Genomic DNA, 23,165 nt, shown 5'->3' with positions numbered 1-23,165 from the left:
CTTTTGTATTCTTTATTTCCTGGCAGTTATTTTCATTATTATGAAAATCGTTACATTTTCATAATTGTTATTATTGCTTTCCTCTCTCTCTCTCTCTCTCTCTCCTCTCTCTCTCTCTCTCTCTCTCTCTCTCTGTCGCAATCATAAACCCCTTCGTACATCATCATTATCAACCCACTCTTCATCCATTTCTAAAATAAGGGTCCCACATCACCGCAAAATTGGCCGTAGGCTTCCCAGCTCACCAAAAAAAAAAAAAAAAAAAAAAAAAAAAAAAAAAAAAAAAAACACACACACTCGCAAATTTTCACCCGGTCTCTACGTGTCAACTGGACTGACGCCTGTCTACGCTGTCTTCACTTTTCCTCAGGCTGTTGGTGGCTGATCTGGATTCTTTGTTTACTTGTTTATTTTGTTTATTTGTTCATCTTTGTTAATGCAATGAGGGTACATTCGGACATACTATTCTATTTTGTTTTTCTTCTTTTTTTTTATTTAAGGTTTTTATAGTTTATATATAGAATATCTAATTTAATGTTGTTACTGTTCTTAAAATATTCTATTTTGATTGTTCATTGCTTCACTTGTAGTTTATTTATTTCCTTGTTTCCTTTTCCCCACTGGGTTATTTTTCCGTGTTGGAGCCCTTGGGCTTATAGCATCCTGCTTTTCCAACTAGGGATGTAGCTTAGCTTGTAATGATAATAATAATACACACACACACACACACACACATATATATATATATATATATATATATATATATATACATATACATACACATATATGTGTGTATGTTTATGTGTGTTTTTGTGTATGTGTGTTTATTATACACCTTATGATATACTAGCTATTACTTTTAGCGATATCATGCAATATCAACTTTGAAGCCAGGGGTGTATTTATATATAATATATATATATATATATATATATATATATATATATATATATATATATATATATATATATATCATAATCATCATCATCATCAGCCATTACTAGTCCACTGCAGAACAAAGGCCTCAGACATGCCCACCCATTCGCATCTGTTCATGGTCTTCCTATGCCAGTCCACACCGCAAAATTTCTTATACATCCAAACCATATGTTTTTCGAAATGATTGATATTATAATAACCGTCAAAGAACATTCTATTTGAAGTCTCCCTGTCGCATCATAGTTCGAGAGCCAGGATCAAGAGGAAAATATTCTCATCCGTTGAAGACTTTTTGAGAACCGGAAGGGCACCGGAAGTTGTACCCTTCCGGTATCACTCGGTCTAAGATAAACAAAAATACCTGATTAGCATATAATATCCACTTTTGTTTAAGAGCTTCAAATCTAGTCCAGTTTGACTAGTTTCTTCTTCTGGCAACAACGAGGGCCTTCTTTATTTTTATTTTTGTGGGATATTTGATTTAGGAATATTGTTCTTCTTTGAGTTTTAAATCATTTGATAAACACGACTTGGGTTTGTTTGTTATTGAAAATGATTTATGTTTCAAATCATTTTGATAAACATGATTTAGGTTTATTTTTCATTGAAAATGTTTGATGGGAAGAACATTTTATAATTCTTTTTGTCAGGATTGGTTTTTGATTAATATTGCTAAATGAAAATATAATCCTGAATTGTTTTTCAATGATAGTAAAATGTTTTGGTTTGGAAAGATATTTTCTTATTAATTGACTGATTTGAAGTTCTCTGGCATCATGACATCGAAAGTCATTGACACAGGACATTTCCTGAAATTTAGGATAACTATTGTCCTTAGAAATAAATTGTGAAAAACTAGCCACGAGAGAGAGAGAGAGAGAGAGAGAGAGAGAGAGAGAGAGAGAGAGAGAGAGAGAGAGAGAGAGAGAGAATAAGTGTCAAATGACCTGTCAAAATACATGTAACTGTCTTTTAATATTTTTTGTAGTTTAAAGCCCTTCATCAAGTCTCTCTCTCTCTCTCTCTCTCTCTCTCTCTCTCTCCTCTCTCTCTCTCTCTCTCTCTCTTAGTATGATTCACCTAGCAAATTATGATTCATCAAAAGAAAGCACTGAATCTTGAAGTCAGATGACCTGATAACAGCAAATAATTCATCTGACTTAGCATAAAATGATAAAATTTCTGCCTGCGTAGCTAATCCGTCAGGTAATTTAAATGTCCTGTCAGTTTGTTTACATTTCTTAGTCTTCTACGTACACACATACACACACACACATTATGTATATATATATATATATATATATATATATATATATATATATATATATATATATATATATATGCTTACATATGATATACATACCTACACACCCCAAATCAAACCGTTGTTCTCTAATCTTGGGTAGTGTCATAGACTCTGTATCATTGTCTTTCACTGTCTTAGATTAGAGTTCTCTTACTTGATGGTACACTCGGGCTCACTATTCTATCTTATTTCTCTCCCTCCCCTCTTGTTTTGTTAAGTTTTTTATATCTTTTTATATCAAAGTATTATAATAATGTTACAGATTTTAAGATATTTAATTTTAATTTTATATTCCTTCTCTTGTAGTTTATTATTTCCTTATTTCCTTTCCTCACTGGGTTACTTTCCATGTTTGGGGTCCTTATGGGTATAGCATTTTGCTTTTCCAATTAGGGTTATATATATATATATATACATATATATATATATATATATATATATATATATATATATATATATATATATATATATATATATATATATACTGTATATATATATGGACCTCAGATGGTCTCATCCATTGGAACTCTTTTGAGAATTGATTCCTACCTTAGGTCGGGGTTAAACCCCATTCTTTTCACTCCCCTTATTTCTATCACTGTAAAAGCTAACACTGATTTTGTTATGTCAGTGATGTTCACTGCTGCTTGGTGGTTCATCAACCTCGACTTGTCAGTGAGTTAGTAATAGAATTTAGGTTGATTCCACCCAGGAAAGATATCTTTCAGGACCATTTCCAGAAAGGATTCGGGTGGTTAGCGGGCTAGGATCAGGGCATAGGAGTATTGATATTATCCCCATCCTATCAGTTTCTGTTGTTACCTCCACTGAAAGGGAATAAAAAAGGGATATTATTTCATTATGAGAAATGTGACTTTGGGTCATTAACTGTCTTGGATGTATGTGATTTTTCAAGTTACTATATTCAGTACTTATGGTATATTTGAAATAAAGCTGTCTGCTTTACTTGGTTGCTTGTTTTTGCAGATATACACAAACACATTCGCACACTCAAATATACAGTATATATATACAGTATATATATATATATATATATATATATATATATACATGTATATATGTATACATATTTATATAAATATTATATATATACTGTATATATACATATATTTGTATATATATATATATATATATATATATATATATATATATATATATATTATATATATATACTGTATATATACTGTACATATATTTGTATATAAATTTATATATATATATATATATATATATATGTATATGTATATATATATATATATATATATATATATATATATATATACAAATATATGTACAGTATATATACAGTATATATATATATAATATATATATATATATATATATATATATATATATACAAATATATGTATATATACAGTATATATATAATATTTATATAGATATGTATATATATATATATATATATATATATATATATATATATATATACTCATGCACATACAAAGCATACTTATATATGTATATTCTGTATATGTCTTTATATAAATTTATAAATAATTTTTTTTTTAGAAAAGATTAAAATCCCCAGAGTTAAATACTTCATCTCTATTTACTACCTTTCCTTCGTTGTGAAGACAATAAACCCCCTCCCCCCCCCCCCCCTCCCATCAACTTGTGGGAGGAGTCACGGATGCAACACCGCTCCATTCAGTCTTTTCTTGGCCCGAGTGGCGTGTGGAAGTGGTCTCACGAAACACCTGTGTTTTGCTTTGCCTGGGAGCCATTTAAGGGAGCCATGCGTGGCGAGGACACCTGTGTTTTGGCTAATACGTAAACATGTGGCTCTCGATTATCTCTGGAGGTTTGTAATGATATTTTATAGGTTTACATTGAAGTATCTTTGATTGGTCTTCTATGATGTTTTTGAGTTTTAAGATATGGAAGTTCTCTTCTGAAATGGTATTTTGTCGTCTTCTGCACTGTTTAAAATTTGCCGAAAACACTTTAACAATTCTAGAATAAATGTTGCCAGACATTTACCGATTTAAGAATGGATATATTAACGCCAACCCGTAAAGGATTATAACAAAGTAGGGTAAAAATTACGGTCGCCTGTATTTTTCTGAAATACGGCTGAGAACTATATTTTTACGGAGAATTTCCGCTTAAGATTTTCAGCAGTGTGTAGATAAGAGGGATTTCAATTGGTTGATGGTGAAGAATGAGGTGGTGGATTTTTTTTTTTCCAAATGTATCTTAAAACTTGTATTTTATTCTGGCATCATCATCATCATCATCATCATCATCATTATTATTATTATTATTATTATTATTATTATTATTATTATTATTATTATTAGCTAGGCTATAACACTAATTGGAAAAGCAAGATGATATAAGCACAAAGGGTCCAACAGGGAAAATAGCCCAGTGAGGAAAGGAAACAAGAAAATAAATAAACGACAAGAGAAGTAATGAACAATCAAAATGGAACATTTAAAAAAAAGTAACAGGATTAAATTAGATCTTTCATATACAAACCATTAGAACCTCGAAAAATAAGAGAAGAGAAATGAGATGTTGGATTATCTTTATGCCTGCAGTATAGTTATGGGTCGATGGTAGAGCACCGTTTCACATAAGTAAGGTCTGTGGTTCAATCCCGTGCTGTTGTCCAAACAGAGAATGGATCCAGCAGCTAAAGTTAAGAAACGGGGCGTGGAGCCAGAAATCTCATCTCTTAAGACTTATGAAACCACTTTCCACAGTAGCCTAAAGAATCAATGTAGCTTAGTCGGAAACTCCCACTTTTTGGACACAACATAAATTCCTTCTCAGGGGTTGATAGAATTCATTGCAACATGACCTGAGACCCTTGTTGAGCTCTGGACAGAATGGTAGGCTTTGAGTTTCTGACCACGTTCAACCCTGTCTAATACTCATAAATCCACCTAGCTTTAAATAGGTACCTTAATTTACAGGAGTCAAGGATAAGATCGTGGGTCTAGCAACCTCACACCTAATGAATTTCTAATATTGCAGAAGGCTGAGCACTTATAGCGCCAACTTATTTAAGGAGTATACGGTGCATGGTGATATATATATATATATATATATATATATATATATATATATACTCTATATATATATATATATATATATATATATATATATATATATATATAAACAAACACGTATAGCCTTTAGATGTAGAAATATATGCATACACACACTCATATATATATATATATATATATATATATATATATATATATACATTAATATATATATATATATATATATATATATATATATATATATATATATATTAATATATACATATATATATGTGTATGTACATATATATATATATATATACTGTATATATTTTGATATATATATATACAGTATATATATATATATATATATATATATATATATATATATATATATATATATGCAGGTGATGCTACTCTTTTTGCATCAATTCCATCTCACGAATGTAGAGCTTGGGTTACTGAATCTTTTATAGAGATTTAACAAAAATAGTGCACAGTGCAAATTATGGAGCATGAAACTGAACCGTAACAAAACTCATTCTACCTGGTTTCGAGTATTGTTCTCCTTTCTGGTCTTCAGCTGCTGAATCTCATCTTAATTTTTTGGACAGGAACTCTCGGTCTATTAAATTTCTTACTCCAGTTTTAGATATTAATCTTTGGCCCCATCGTTCAATTAGTAAGTTATACATGTTGCATAAGATTTTTCATAACTCTGACCATCCTTTGCATCCAGATCTTCCCACTCAGGGCACTATAGTCCATTTCTTTTAGCGATGCATATTTGCACCGACTCGCAACGGTGCCCTTTTAGCTCGGAAAAGTTTCCTGGTCGCTGATTGGTAAGAATTATCTTGTCCAACCAATCAGCGATCAGGAACTTTTCCGAGCTAAAAGAGCACCACCGCGAGTCGGTGCAAATATGCAGCGCTAAAAGAAATGGACTATAGGTGTGCATTTAATTCTAGAAGTCTTGCCTTCTCCATCATAAGGATCAACACTGCACAGTATTCTAGAAGTTTGATTCCAGCTATCACCAGATTGTGGAATAATCTTCCTAATCGTGTAGTTGAATTGGTGGAACTTCATGAGTTCAAACTTGCAGCGAATGAATTTATGATGAACAGGTTAACACAAGTCCCTCTTCATAGCTCATATATGGCAGCTCTATTTTATATTCTACATGTTTCCCATTACTTCTCTTATATAGTTTATTTATTTCCTTATTCCCTTTCCTCACTGTGGGATTTTCCCTGTTAAAGCCCTTGGGCTAGTAGCATCCTGCTTTTCTAACTAGGGTTGTAGCTTAGCTAGTAATATTTATATATATATATATATATATATATATATATATATATATGTGTGTGTGTGTGTGCGTGTATATATATATATATATATATATATATATATATATATATATATTATGTGTGTGTGATGGGTGTGTGTGTGTGTATGTGAGAGGGTGTGTGTGTGTGTGTGTGTAACGAGATCAAAGTAAAGTGGAGGATATTCTTACAACTTATAATGAGAATGACAAACACTAGGTGGGCATTAAAATTAACAGAATAGGTCCCTTGAGATTGTAAAAGAAACAAGGGAAGGAAGAGAAGACGATGTAATGACAAATTAAAAAAGCAGACGCATGTTGAAGGACATTTTTGAGGCTATTTTTCTACAGCGGACTAGTAACGGATGATGATGACAATGATGATGATTTTATATATATATATATATATATATATATATATATATATATATATATATATATATATATATATGTATATATATATTTATATATATATATATATATATATATATATATGTATATATATATATATATGTATGTCTATATAGATGTGTTTTTGTATATACATATTTATATGCAAATGCTTTGACATGGGTCCTTTAAATACCTGTCCTTTATAAGGCCTTATCAGAATACCGTTAAAACAAGACATCCAGTTGACCTTAAGGCGACTTCTTGAAATTCCACAAATTTGGATTTTTTATATTGGGGAGGCGGAAACTCATTGTTTATTTGAAGTATTTGTTTATGTGTTTTTGTTATAAATAACTTAATTACATCACTACTGTTTTTAAATGTATTTGCATTCGGTTGTTTGTTAAATCAATTTTCAGACATTTATTTGATGACTGTAAATTATTATTATTATTATTATTATTATTATTACTACTACTACTACTACTACTACTACCACTACTACTACTACTACTACTAGCTAATCACCAACCCTTTTTGGAAAAGCAGGATGCTATAATCCCAAGGGCTCCAAAAGGGAGGAAATAGCCCAGCGAGGAAAGGAAATAAGGAAATAAACAAACTATATATCAAGTAATGAAAAATTCAAATAAAGTATCTTAAGAACAGTAAAAACATTAAAATAGATCTACAGATCTATTCTACAGTTGCTGACCGGAAGCACATTGTCGCTAATCAAAATCTTGAGTATTTATGTGAAGTTTAATATTTGATTCTCTTAAGAATTCCAGTTAAGCGATCGTGGGTGTAGAAACTGGAATTATATTAAAAAGTAGGCGGTGCAAGTTTTGTTTTTATATCAGCTGAATAATGTTTTAAGATCGTGTTATTTACACGGCTACCGTGTGCCAGTATGCAAATCTGTATACCGTACACGACAGTCGTAGGGAAAGAGCTTAAGCTGGTATTTTACTCGACACTCGTTGAATAGGAGATTAAGATTTGTTTTACACGACAGTTGTGGATAAAGAGATTAAGCTTTTCTTTAAACGACACTTGTTGGATAAGAAATCAAGCCTTTTTTTACAAGGCACTCGTGGAGTAGGAGATTAAGCTGTTTTTTTTTTTTTTTACATGAAACTCATTGAGCAAGAGATTAAGCTTTTTTTATTTTTACATGAAACTCATTGAGTAAGAGATTAAACTTTTTTTTACATGAAACTCATTGAGTAAGAGCTAAGCTTTTTTATTTACATGAAACTCATTGAGTAAGAGCTAAGCTTTTTTATTTACATGAAACTCATTGAGTAAGAGATTAAGCTTTTTTTTTTTTACGATACTCGTTGACTGAGAGATTAAGCTCTTTTTTACTCGACACTCGTGGAGTAAGAGATTAAGCTGTTTTTATAAGACACTCGTTGAGTAAGAGATTAAGCTGTTTTTTTTTTTACACGACACCCAGTGAGTAAGAAATTAAGCTGTTTTTTTTTTTTTTTTTTTACATGACAATCGTTGACTAAGAGATTGAGCTTTTTTCACACGACAATCGTTGACTAAGATATTAAGCGTTTTTTTACACGACACCTGACACTTGTTGAGTAAGAATTTAGTTCTTTTTTTTTTCACGACACTCGTGGAGTAAGAGATTAAGCTTTTTTTCACACGAAATTCCATTCGTTGAGTAAAAGATTAAGCTCTTTTTTACACGAGTATAGATTAAGCTTTTTCTTTTTTACACGGCACTCGTTCAGTAAGAGATTAAGCTCTTTTTTTTTACACGACACTTGATGAGTAAGAGATTAAGCTGTTTTTTATAGGACGTTCAAGAAAGTCGTGTCCCGAGAGAGAGAGAGAGAGAGAGAGAGAGAGAGAGAGAGAGAGAGAGAGAGAGAGCTTATGATGGCAATGTAATAGTTATAACTATTTCAACTTCAGTGAAATACTAAATGCTAATTATTTAATCAGAATTTATAACCACTTTATAAATCATGTAATCATTGTCATTATTATTATCATTATCATTAATTATTATTGTTTCTGTTGTTATTATAATGCAATTTGGGTTGTGGTGACGTAATTGGTAACTTCCTTGCCCGCTAAAGCTTGTTAGTTTCTTTGGTCACTGCAACCTCACCATCCTTCTGAGCTAAGGAAGGGGGGTTTTGGGGGAGCCCATAGGTCTACCCACTGAGCCATCAGCAGCTATTGCCTGGCCCTTCCTGGTCCTAGCTTGAATGGAGAAGGAGCTTGGGCGCTGATCCTATGTATGTATGGTCAGTCTCTAGGGCATTGTCCTGTTTGATAGGTCAATGTCACTGTCCCTTGCCTCTGCCTTTCATGAGTGTCCTTCAAACTTTAAAAGGACAGACATTCATATTCAACAAACCATAAAGCCAATAACTTGCAAAGAATAAAAAAACAATAGATAAAAGGATGGTGAATTAATAAAGACATTATTGAATAAACAGCGAATGAAATGAAGGGAAAGGAATTGGTTTTTGGTGCTTCAAAAAATCAAGAAACTTGCACTATGTCAGAGGAACCAAATGCGAGGTGTTGTGGACCACGAAAAAAGATAAATAGTAAAAATTGCAATAGCAAATACAGTATAGGTTAAATAAAAAGTTATTCATGTAAATATACTATGATGTATATAATATTATAAATTGTAAGAATTGTAAATATGTAAATGTGTATTTCCTAATAAAAAATGAAAGAAAAATGAAGCAAAATAGCTAACCAAAATGGGCGTGGTTGTTGCTTGCAAGATTCAGTGGAAGGTCACTGAAGCCTGTGTGTCAAGACCTTAATAGCATTCATAAGAATCATAGTAGGGTAGAGGATCTCAAGTGTCGCACTGTAAGCACTACTAAATGGTTATTATGGTCCTTGCATCTTCCCTCTGGCCTATAGCTACTCCCACTTCTTTACCTTCTACCTTATCTCCGTTCCACCTTCTTCCTTGTTTCTATCTTCTTTCAAGCCTTTTTTCAGTTTAAAAATTTTAGTTCTACTTCGGAATTTTTCCCTCTTGCTAGGGGCCTCCCCACCCCCAGCACCGTCCCCATACGGATCAAATTCCATAGACTCTATACTGGCTAGTTCAGCGGCAACTTGTTTGCCTCGCATTCTCATGGCAGCGGGTCGATCGCAGTCCGGGACCGTGAGTCTAAGCTGTTTACTGGGGAGGCTACAGCTGTGGTTGGGCACCACAGTGGGGAGGTGGGCTTGACCGGCTGACGTTCTGGTGAGTATCTATTCTGATGGAACTGAAACTGAAACAAGACAACTTTAAATTTAAATTTATACTGAAGTTGGAGAAGCTAATAGAAAGAGAGAGTTATTGAACGACCTTGTGAAAGATCTAGATTGGCCTCTTGATACGGCGGAAAGTGGTTTGATTGGAGTGAAATCATGGCTAGAATTTCGATAAATGTTGCGCGATCTCACTTTTTCTCAGGTCAGTCATTCTGGCGCTTTCTATTTCGGCTTCAAGGGTAGCTTGAGGTTTTTAGCAATTTCATAACGAGATTGCGCTAAACACTTACATCGTTTTATTTTTGGATGCATTTGGGACCCATTGCCACTCCTGCCGGATTCCTGAAATGTGTTGCCATTGGTCAATGGAAATTATTGACAATTGTCGTCCGAAATTCAATGGTGTTACCCAGTCTAAGTACAGAAAGCGTAGAGTAAAAACATTTAAGGAATCATAATGTAATTTCTTTTAAAACTACAGGTTTTTGGTAACATGCAAAAAAGGTTTGCATGAACACACGCACAGACTCGGCTGCATAAATTAAGAAAACATGCGCGCATACTACTTTTGCACGCACAATCACGCATATTGTCTTCAACAACAGAGTAATGAAAAACTTGATATTTATTTTCAACTCCCGTAATCATACTTGCGTAAGCCTGGTCAGTACCAGAAAGAAAAACACAACAGTGTGTATTACTTTTCGGTACTTCTCCCCCCCCCCCCCCACCCCACCTCCCCTCTAAACCTCCCCAATCAAAACATTCTAATTATGCAGGCTCGTTACATCTGTTACCAATGGCGTTCTTAACATCTAACCGGAAGTGACGGTGGGGGAAGGTAGCAGAAGTATGGTTTAAGCGCTACAGAACATCGACTTAATGGTCTTGAAAATCACCCATAAACCCAAACAAGAGGTACGCAGCCCAACGGGATCTTTGGTAGATCATTGTCCTTTGCAAAAGGGATTTGATGGCACTGGAATGTCTTTTCAATTATTATTATTATTATTATTATTATTATTATTATTATTATTATTATTATTATTATTATTATTATTATTATTTAAAGGCTTAAAGGTTTAAAGGCCATAATGAATGGCAGAGACAAGGGACAGTGACATTGCCCTTGCAAGTAGGACAATGCCCTAGAGACTGAACATATATATATATATATATATATATATATTTATATATATATTTATATATATATATATATATATATATATATATATATATATATATATATATATATACATTGTCCTAAGCTTGGGTGTAGAAGTGGCTTGGGCGCTAATCAAATACTATGTATGTAAATATATATATATATATATATATATATATATATATATATATATATATACAGTATATATATATATATATATATATATATATTTATACTGTATATGATTAGCACCCAAGCCACTTCTACACCCAAGGTAGGACAATGGATGGCCAGGCAATGGCTGCCAATGACTCAGCAGGTAGACCTATAGGATCTCCCAATCACCCCATCCTTAGCTCTCAAGGATGCGGATGGTGAGGTTACAGCGACCAAAGGAACTAACTTGTTTTAGCGGGACTCGAACCCCAGTCTGGCGATCACCAGATTATTATTATTATTACTAGCTGAGCTACAACTGTACTTGTAAAAGCAGGATGCTATAAACCCATGGGTTCCAACAGGGAAAAATACCCCATTGAGGAAAGAAAACAAGGAAATAGACTACGAAAGAGTAATAAACAATTAAAATAGAATGAAAAACAGTAAAAAAACAAGAGAAGAGAAATACGATAGGATAGTGTGTCTGTGTGTACCCTCAAGCAAGAGAACAATGACAGAAGATTTATAAGGTTTGTATTTTTCTTTTCTGCTTTTATTGTTTAAGTCATTGGTTAAAGGATAAATAAATGCAACCATAAAAACCCCAAAAAGCATTGTTGTACTCCTATTTCTCTTTATATACTTTTCGTGGCCCAAAATGGTGCATGCACACGTACACACACACACACACACACACACACACACATATATATATATATATATATATATATATATATATATATATGCTGCATATATTATATATATACATACATTACATATATATTTATTTCCTTATTTCCTTTCCTCACTGGGCTATTTTTCCGTGTTGGAGCCCTTAGGCTTATAGCATCTTGCTTTTCCAACTAGGGTTGTAGCGTAGCTAGTAATAATATTAATAGTAATATATGTGTGTGTATAGTACATAAATATGTATTGCATATGCATATATCTTTTTTATGTTCACCCATACCATCTCTCTATTATAATGAAGAGCATGTGGCTGGTTATATATAAAGAGTAAGTTTCCGGTTTTTATATATATATATATATATATATATATATATATATATATATATATATATATATACATATAATATATATGTATATATATAAATATGAATATAAATATATTTCTTTCCTGTCACGCCGAGCGGCATTTCAAAACGTATGACCACTCAAAATCTCCCTAGGAGGATGTATTTTTCCTTTTAAGGTGTGTCCTCGTCCCCCGAGTAGGGGGGAGGAGCAGTCATACCTTCGTGAGGATGGGTACCCCGAGAGCTATTTAGGAAAGTGGGTGGGGATGGGAAAGGTTGAATCTGTGTGCGTATGCGTGTGTGCATACATCTCTCTTAATGTTAGCTAGCATATATATATATATATATATATATATATATATATATATATATATATATATATATATATATATATATATATATATATGTATATTGTAAGATCTCTCATTCATGCCATTCCGAACCATATCTTCGACTGACCACTTGTGACTGACTTCCCAGAAATTATTTCACTGTTCAGGTGAGAGAGGCACAGTGTTATTTCTAATATTATTTGCAGGATGAAGCCTTAACCCACTTTTCCTATTGAGATTAATCACATATTCCTACGTTGTGTGACAATTATTATCCAGGGAGTGAGGTTGATAGATTCCCGATCCTCTCCAAGAGAATTAGGAGATTGCTGCCGTTATCGTTATTAGCGTATTCATTATATGCTTTCAAAGAATAGGTTGGTCATAGATAAGAGGAGAAAACAGATATATTAATTCGCCCCCAAAGGACGTACCGGTACGTTCTTGCAAAACACTGTTATTTACATGTTTTTTGCATGGTTTTGAAAACTTTATGAGAAACTCCAGGCATTTTCCAAAAGAATGAGACCAACCTGACCTCTCTATGACAAAAATTAAGGCTGTTAGAGCAATTAAAAAAAAAATATATAGCAAAATATGCTAGAAATTTAACCTTACCTTGGGGGTAAAAGGGTTAAAAGATAGTTTCTCAATATGGAACTCTGGAAACAGACTATTGTATGAATCAAAGCAGAAGGAGGGCCATGGTTTATACGTTATGTTCCAATGGAAGATTTGAGAACATTGGATGTATGATTTATTAGCTTAATGTAAAAGGACTTGCAGGTGATGGTAGGGCATGATAGACAAGTTATGGCAAAGCTAAAGTTTTAGGTATATTTTATATATGGTTATACTGCATCATATATTTCAACTGAGTGCTTAGAAAAACTTTGCTGGTGTAAAGGATGTTATCAAAGTTTCCTTCAGCTATGAACATTTGCTTAAAAATTTATTGGAGATTTTGCTAAATATATATATATATATATATATATATATATATATATATATATATATATATATATATATATATAAATGTGTGTGTGTGTAAATTAATGTTAGTGTAAGAATGCATATACCCAACAAGATTTTAATGCAATTCTTTTTTTTCAGGGTGCGAAGATGGATGGGGGGGAATAAGGGCCCGGTCGGCACTCCCCTTCCCCCGCCAGATTGTACGTCCTAACTTTGTAGCCTCTTTAAGATTAAGAAGGGCATCCCTCTCACCTGTAGGGACCGCCATGCCCTCTTCTAGTCGTGAGAAGAGCCCCAGGGTCTCCAAGGTATTCGCTAAGATATCCAGTGACTCCAAGCTACAGCGGAATCAAGACGAAGAGCAGAAGGAGGAGTCAAAGGACGGCTCATCAGCCTCGCCTGTGAAATCACACGATGGAAAGGATGTTGCGGAAAGTGTCAAGCCCAAGAAGACCAGGAGGAGTATACTTCCTTACTTTCGGGGCCATAAAAATGGGAAGAAAGGTGAGAAAGAAAAGGAAAAGCTAAAGAAGGAAAAGGCTGGAGACAAGGATGCTGCTGGAAAAGATGTTCTCTCTTCAGCATCTCCGAACAAGGAAACTGACGCTCAATTACCCCAGGTGGCAGAGACCCCAGAGGCTGAAGCCGCAGAATTGGTTACCAAAGAAGCAGATGCGCTATCCCCCAAAGAATTTTCTGAAAGTGAATGTGCTTCCACTAGTGATGTCACCGAGGTTACTGATTGCATATCACAAATTTCAACTGATTTCTCTGAAAGAGCTCTAGAGACCTTTAAAGAAATTCCTGAAAATGAAGACGTAGACTTCACACCATATTCAGCTCTTCACTCCTCGCAAACACCCATATACGAGACGCCAATAAGGATGCCGCAGAATTACCAAAAGTCCTTTCTCCACAATCGTTATGGCTCAAATAGTTCAGTGGAAACCTTGCCAGGCCGCTTTGATCGTATACCCTCAGGTTCATCTTCGATATCATCCATCTCATCATTTTCAACTCTAGCTGCCCTCCGTTCTCGAACGCTAGAACCAGTTTCACGTAGAACACAAGAGCCCCTAGCGGCACAGATGCCTATAACATACACTAGATGTAGCACATTGGATAGTGCCCGGGCTAGGTTTCAAAATAATGTCACTAATTTAACATATGAAGGAATTGATTTTTCAAGTGTACCAAAAAATCCAACTACTAGCAGTACCTGGAGCCTCAATAGTAAAACATTCACTTCTCCTTTTTCAAAATTCAGCTTGAATAGTACAGAAAGCTCTAAAGCGTCATCAAAAGAAAAGGATAAAAAATCTAAAGGTACAGCAGAATCCAAAGTCACCGCAAAATCAGGAGTTAAGAAGATTCTTTTAAACAATCGCCTGAAAGAAGAGACCATATCAGAAACAAGTCCAGAAAGGAAACCACTATTAACAGAGTTGCCAATAGAAAATAAACTAAAAGTCGAATCTGTTAATAATAATAATAAAGACTCAATTACTATCATAGCTAACAAGAATGTGAGAGCAAAACTAAACATCACAGTAGTCAAGACCCCTGAATTGGCTAGGAAGAATTTAGGTTCCTTCAGATTTGCTCGCACTGGGATAAGGTCATCTGTACGTTCATCACAAAAGAAACGGAAGACTGCTAGAAGTCCTCCATCAACATCACCCCCTCCTTCTCTGACCCCTACTTCACCAACATTGGTACGTTTGAAACCAGTATTAAAAACAATAGATGGTAAAATTATACCAGAATATGCTAAAGTTAACAAAAGAAAACACTCAAAACCTGATATTGTAGATGACGATAGTGGTGAGAAAGTGCTAACAGTGCCCTCACACTCCCATGAATCTCCGGCTGAAAAAGCCCCAATTGTAAAGAAGATTGAAGCAGCTGCTCATAAGGGGCGTAAGGATTTGGAACCTTCCTTAAAAGTCAACCCTGTGAAAAGAGCTGAGAGTTTTAAAGGACCGTCACGAGTTTGTAGAAGGAGCAGCTTTACATATGCATCTCGAGCTAAGGTTTTCAAAGAAGGTTTAGATCCTGACAGCTTTGTTAAAAGCCAGGCAATAAAACTTAGAAGAAAGGATTCTAAAAATGGAAGGCTTGATATGAAAAATGCTCGGAAAGCGGAGTACAGGTTGAGCGTCACAATCAAACCTAGTACCGTTGCAACTCTCACTAATAAGTTTAATACAATGATATCACAGAATCAAGCCGGTAATCCTCTTGGTAAAGCGGAGTTACCAGTCAGCCATGTCTCACTTCAAGAAGCTAGAGTAACGAGAAGTCCAAAACCAAATGTGAGATTCAAGAATAGAACAAAAATGGGTCGAAATTACTCAGGAAGCAAAGAGAAGTTTAAGGAAGGAGCTTGTTTGATGGACGAAAAAAGCATCAAGGAAGAAAAGAACAGAGAAGAGAAGAGAGGAGACCTAAGTGTCCCCGCTGCAAGGAAGACCAATCCAAGAACTTCTAGGTCTCCATCACCAAAGAAAACTGTTGGAAAAAATGGTAGCATTTTGTTAGAGAAGTTAGGAGACAACAAAACAGACGAGGAAAAAGTCTGTGAGAAAATAAAGACTGCTCTGTCCTCTGCTAAATTCAAGGGAGAAACAGATGATTCTGAAGATGATGTAGTCGACCAGGAGACAAATGATGAAACAAAGTACAAAGTCAGAGTACCATCCACTTCTACCTCCCCTGCTAATGGTAATGATAACGAAGGGGATACTTCACAGCCTAGTTCAGCTGCCCCAGCAGTTCCTGAAGCAGGTGTATCCTCATCGTCGAGTATGTCTCCTGCCTCAGAATCTACAATACCAAAGATTATGAAACCTCCAGGACAGACTCCCAGTAGTAATCTGAGAGACATTTTAGCAAAAATATCAGAAAGAAATGTCAATCACTACACTGAAATTGATGAGGTCTATCCTCTTCCTGAGAGGCATGCAAAGAGTGATTCAATGGACTCGGGCATATCTACTGAAGGGGAAATTCTTTCTGGTGCTGGGTCCATTAGCATTGGGAACACAACTTTGATTATATCTTCGGTTCCTTCTTTCCCTGTATGTAGTCAAGACCAAGAAGATTCCTCACTTGATACTGTTAAGTCAACTGAAACTGCAAAGAGTGAAGATAGTGGTGTTGCTTTCCAAGATATTGTTGCATCAGAAGATATTATGAATCAGGCTGAGGAAACTATTCTTGATTCTATAGACGAAGTTAGTGTAGTGAGTAGTGAAGAAAAGGGAATTATTGATGTGCTGGAAACAGAGGGCAAAGATGTTGATAATATTGTTGATGGTGCAGAATCTGAAGAAAATTCTCTAAAGGATTCAGGCGCAGCATCTCAGCCAGAGGTTCAGTCTGGAAGTAAAAGTACAGGAGACATATTAGGATGCACTTCACATGGGAATGGTGCAGAAAACATAGTAACGGAGGAAGACTTAGATGATAAAATCATAGAACCTGATACAAGATCTATAACAAGCAGTTGCATGGATGATACGCATTCTGAAGTTAGCTCGGTCTGTTCAGAGGCAAAATCTAAGAAATCTGGGAAAGTAAATGAGAGTCGTATTTACAGCGCGGTTAAAGCTGCTGTTAAGAATACAGTTAAGAAAACCAAGGAAAAAGATGCAGAGAGAAAGGAGGAGAAAGATAAAGAAAAGAGAAATCGTTCACCATCAGCTGATAGAGAAAAATGGTACAGACGAGGTAGATCAAAGGAGAGAAGACAAGATAAAAAGAAGGAAGAAAAAGACCAAGAAGTTACTGAAGAACAAGAAATATGTGAAGATGATGCCAATAAAGGAGATGAAAAAGCTGAATCCCCCAAGAAAGAGGCAAAGGAGAGAGAAGGGAGAACATATGAAAGATTTACTTTCAAGAAACTCAGAGAAAAGAGTCAAGAACGCAGAAGATTCAAAGAAAAGAGCAGGGAAGAGGAAGAAAAGAGGAAAGAAGAAGAGAAGAAGAACTCAGATGATACTAAAAAAGATACCAAAAATAAAAAGAAGGAGGAGAAATCAAAAGAGGACTCTACGTATGGAAAATTCACCATAGGGTCGAGGTCGAGAAGCAGAGACCGAAAGAAGATTAAGGAAAAGTTTTCGGATCAACTATCCATCGAACCCATAGATATCAAAGATTCTCAGGAAGTTTCTCCATCCCCCAAAACAGCAGATTCTCTCAAGCAACAAGAATCACCTGCATCAGCAGCTTCTGTCAAAGAAAATTCCACCTGCACTTTACCATTTTTGAATAGAAATAAAAATGAAAATCTAGTTTTTACCTTTGATACCGAGAGCCTATACGACAAGCCATTGACTCCAAAAATAAACATGAAGTCCAAAACATTACCACCACCCCCAAAGACTCCCATTCCTTCACCTCCATCATCAGCTACACCATTGCCACCTCCCCCAAATACACCTATTCCTGATCCACCTATTGAGTCTGAGAAAGATAGAGATTCTTTAGAAGCATCCCTCATGTCGAAAGATTCGGACGATCACTGTAATGGGGACAGTGACAGTAGCAATGAAACTGAAAATATTTATGAAAATCTCTATTCGCCAAACATGGAGAAGCTGCATCGAAACCGTGAGAAACTAGAGGGTCGAGGCATCAAGCCAAATAACTCATTCCTTTGGAGTGATGGAGTACCTCCAACTCCCGCTGTCACAGAAACTTCTAAAACAGAACCCATTTCAGAAGAATCAGAATGTGAAAGGTCACCATTCACTAGATTAATAGGTGTGAAGACTTATGGGAAAACCAATAGGTATGGGAAAATATCACCATCAAATAAATCAAGGGATGGAGCTGATGGACATAATTATGCTGAATTGCAGCCTACCTCTGAAGATACTCAAACCATTGCCTATGATGATATCGGAGCTGTTAGTGCTGTGAGTTACGATGACATCAGCGCCCCTTCTTCCTGTGGCTACGATGACATCGGTACATCGTCTTCAACTGGTTATGACACAATAAAGCCTCCCTCCGAGGGATACGATCCAGTTAACCCTCCCCGATCAGACTCCAGTCAGTACGATGACTGTGATGGCGGCATTGTCACTGCTCAACTAGCCGTGGTACGAGAAGATCAACTGGATTCCATCAGTTACATGTATGATGAGATTTCCATGTACAATGCTTCCCAGAATTCTCACTCTTATGAGCCAGTTTACCCTCCTGGTGTGTCTCCCCAAGGTAGACCTGGTGTTAGTAGCATTGAAGAGGTTCCCGAAACTGATAGCTCGACACCAGCTGCTACGCCTACTGTTTCTACCCTACAAAATACCAAAGAGGCCAGAGATGATTGCAACAATGAGTCATCAGATGGCAGTGAAGGTACCATAGCAGTTTTCTATTTCATATATTATTTGAATTTGCAACCAAAGAATACATTTAATACTTATAGAGCTCATACTATTTAGGGAAAAATACTCTCTAATGAGATAATATTAGTCTTTAGTAATAGTTATGATAAATCTTTACCCTCACACCATAACTAGTAAGAATTAGAACCTCACCTTGCTCCCAGCCCAACTTAGGATATCATGCCTTTACATACCTAAACTAACCAAAGACACTGTATTCTTACTCATTGTGCATTGCCAAAGTTAAACCATAGCCACAGTATTCTGTAAGAGTTATAATTTCTGTGTCATTAACCATGGTTCTTTTCCCACAGATGAAAGTGAAGATGGAGTGCATGAAGTGTTTTCTTACAAATTGACTAGAATAGGAGGGGGTCTTGAAGCCATGTCTCCAACTGCTCCTACAACTCCAAGTACTCCAGGATCTACTTTGCATTCTAGGATATATGGTAAGGATCTTATTAGTAAGTAAAAACTTTCTAAAAGGTATCGTAACTCCAGCATCAGATTTCTGATGTACGGTTGCCTCCTTGTATTTTTGCAAATTTGGGGTATATAAACTTTGGATATGTATTAAGAATGGCTGTTCACTTTCATCACCTAATGGCTTGACTATTGTTTTGTGAGTGTCCTTTGTTACCAACTAATTCTATGTATGAATGAGTTCTCATGGTTTTATATTACTATTATTATTAAAGATCCAAAGTGTTCAGAAAAGAAGATTATATGAAGGTAAGGAATATAAGCTCAATGAATATAGAAAGGATTTAAAATCCCTATTTGGTATTAGAAACTTAAAGAATAAGACATGAGCCCTGAAAGCAAAGGATATTGATATCTGTGTATGTTCTATTCAAACAAGTGTCCATAAATCGTCACCCTCTGGCCTTCGAAATGAGTCAGAATCATAGGTCAGCACTCTAACTGTTAGCTGCAGTTGACAGACTGTGAAGCACATCAGTACATAAAAGGGAAGACACAAGGAAAACTGTAAACAATAGTGTAAAAGGACGTTGTAGTATAGTTTGTAGATGATTCCAAGTATGATAAAATAGAGCTATCTGTTTACATGAAGTTCACGTCCTTAAAACCCTAGCAGCCGCCATGTTCGCTGCATCGAGCAAAATTTACTCGGATTTGAGATGCTATGAGGCTGATGTAGCACTACTATGAAATTGGGTCTACAGAGAACAAACGTTAAACACGGCAAGTTTTTTCAGTGCTCAGCATTTTATTAGGTAGGCATGTTACCTTAAAACTGAAATCATCAGCTTATGACCTTATTTCAAAAGCTTTTAAGGTTAATAACCTCATCATCAGACTGAAGTAATTCAAAGAAACATGGAAAATCATTGAATATATAATAAAATAGATTGCAACACTCAGGTTATATGATCTTTAAATCATTGCAAAGATCTTTTGGGTGTCCATTGCCTCGAAATTGTATTTCTTTTTTCATTTTCAGTTGCTGGATAGAGTTCAAATATAAAATGATTCCAACGATCTTAGTCAAAATGGAGGTAATAAGACTCATTCTGAAAGCATGATAAGTACAGCTGATTATAAGAAGATGGTTGACAGACATGGCTACGGCTTTATCCATATCAGGAGTACTTGGCTTGATTTCATAGGGCCTTTTAGGCTTTTTAACGTTGCCAATTTTGCATTCAATTTTACAGTATAGATTTAATGAAGGTAGATTTACTATAGAAGCTGTATTCAGAGCTAACATTTACAAGGAAGAGTTATGAGAATTATGAAAATTTTACTAAATATTGGTTTGTGCAACAAATCTTTACTCCACTTCTTAATGAACTATTGAAATGTAGTTACTCTCACAGGAAATGCAGGTTTCAAATAGTAAATAGACAGATTAAAATATGTTAGCAAAATTTATATTCTTTACTTATAGAATTTTTGTTCTCAGTGTCTCACGTGATACCTTTAAAGTATCAGGGTTGCGACCGCCCCCCCCCCCAAAAAAAAAAAATTACCTTTAAGTTGTGTTCTGGGGTATCATATGGGTTTCTGTAAAGATTAATCAAAAGCTAGGACATGATACAACCTTAAATAAAATGTTTATCATGTACCTTAAATGGGTAAGGTATTGTGTATCGAATTTATTACCACTGTATAAGCATTGTTATTATTGAACTGGAGCAAACAAATATATGGGGGTAAGTTTGACGTTGTCGGAGCCTAGATGGATCCTCCCTTTCTGTAGAGAGTTGATCGTAAAAAAGGAACTTGATTTAGAAAAATAACTAATGCTAATGACGGAGCCTAGATGGATCATCCCTTTATGTAGAGAGTTGATCATATGAAAGGAATTTAATTTACATACTTAGTTGCAAGAATCCTCATGATAGAAAGGATACATAGAAAACATCGTTAGATATGAAGGGTTACATCCAAAAATTAATAAATATAAAAATGAAAAGCAAATAACATTTATAAATACTTCTTATGGAATATCAGAATGAAATAAGTTCTATCGAAAGACTAAGGCTTAATTTTACTAGGAATAAAAAATGTAGAGTTACCATCTAACGTTTTTGTTTCAAATCTGTTGATTTTATCTTCGCTCCAGGATCAGTCGTCCCTCCGCCTCTCGGCTTCTGTCAAGGAGTTGGGTGTGAGGGAAATCTCTCAAGTGGAGGAGGAGATCGTGCCCCCTCACCGTCCCTCTCCCCCACAGAGGGGAAAAGTGAGACGTCCGATGAGTGGATGGATGTCAGCGATACGGAGACGGACACCAGCACTGGGCCTCCTATCAGCATCGTAACCCAGATACCTCTGTAAGTTTCTATTTTGAATTTCTTTAATATTTCCACAAGTAGGCTTTTGGTTGATGTTCTATTGAAGCTGATGGCAATTAGCAGCACCCACTTTTTAATCTTCCACGATATCTCCGTTCCCACTTCCTTTCTTCTTTCATTTGGTCCAACCTCTTTGAACTTCACCTCATAATAAACTTGCAGTCCTTTACCCCAATTCCACCTGGGTCCCAAATGTAATCCTTGGCTCCAGCACCATAAATTAGGCCCATCTCGTAATAGGCTTGAGTAATCTCTCTTAACGGTTTTCAGGAATAATTTACTAGATAAGATTGCAAGGCCCAGACTTTGATCCTTTGAGATTAGAGAGGCATATGTGCTGGCAGGTTTTGGTGTTATATGGGCTCTAAGCTGGGAACTATGTACTTGGAACCTGATCAAATAAGGTGGTGGGTAGGAGTTAGAATTGAGAAGGGGTAATGGATTGGTTGAGGCTTTCATACCAAAATAGAGATTATAGTATATATATATATATATATATATATATATATATATATATATATATATATATATATATATATATATATGGCCTCATGGCATGGTTGGTTTCGACCTGGCCTTTCACTAGAAGGGGCTAGCGTTCGATCCCAAGTATGAGGTAGAAATTTATTTCTATTTGAACACGATGTTGTGTTGATATTTACCCATATTGACTCATTAGGGGTAATTTGAATGAATTACTACCAATTGTGTCACGTGGTGGGCCGGGGAAATCGGGTAAAACTCGCTGGTAAGAGACTGATGTCTCGCCAGGTAAATCCTCGGACAGCTAGATTAGCGTCAGGTTCGGATTTCCTTTTATGGCCTCTCGTGGCATGGTTGGTTTCGACCTGGCCTTTCATTAGAAAGGGCTAGCGTTCGATCCCAAGTATGAGGTAGAAATTTATTTCTATTTGAACACGATGTTGTGTTGATATTTACCCATATATATATATATATATATATATATATATATATATATATATATATATATATATATATATATATCAACATC

General features: G+C 35.1%; 1 protein-coding gene across 3 annotated transcripts in view; it reads left to right on the top strand.

Moving 5' to 3' along the window:
* Positions 1-23,165, top strand: part of Exn (Ephexin) — a 222,187-nt gene that overhangs the window by 62,344 nt on the left and 136,678 nt on the right. For 2 of the 3 annotated variants that reach the window (XM_068390826.1, XM_068390828.1), the window contains exons 1-4: positions 3,955-4,088; positions 14,071-19,305; positions 19,649-19,783; positions 21,925-22,132. In XM_068390826.1, the coding sequence (XP_068246927.1) occupies positions 4,064-4,088; positions 14,071-19,305; positions 19,649-19,783; positions 21,925-22,132 (5,603 nt within the window). In that variant the 5' untranslated portion in view covers positions 3,955-4,063. Of the gene's footprint in view, positions 1-3,954; positions 4,089-14,070; positions 19,306-19,648; positions 19,784-21,924; positions 22,133-23,165 lie in introns of those variants that run through there. The other variant, XM_068390827.1, reaches the window with a different exon arrangement.

This window comes from Palaemon carinicauda, chromosome 17 (assembly GCF_036898095.1).
Source record: "Palaemon carinicauda isolate YSFRI2023 chromosome 17, ASM3689809v2, whole genome shotgun sequence".
Lineage (NCBI taxonomy): Eukaryota > Metazoa > Arthropoda > Malacostraca > Decapoda > Palaemonidae > Palaemon > Palaemon carinicauda.
This window is presented reverse-complemented; position numbering and strand designations above follow the sequence as displayed.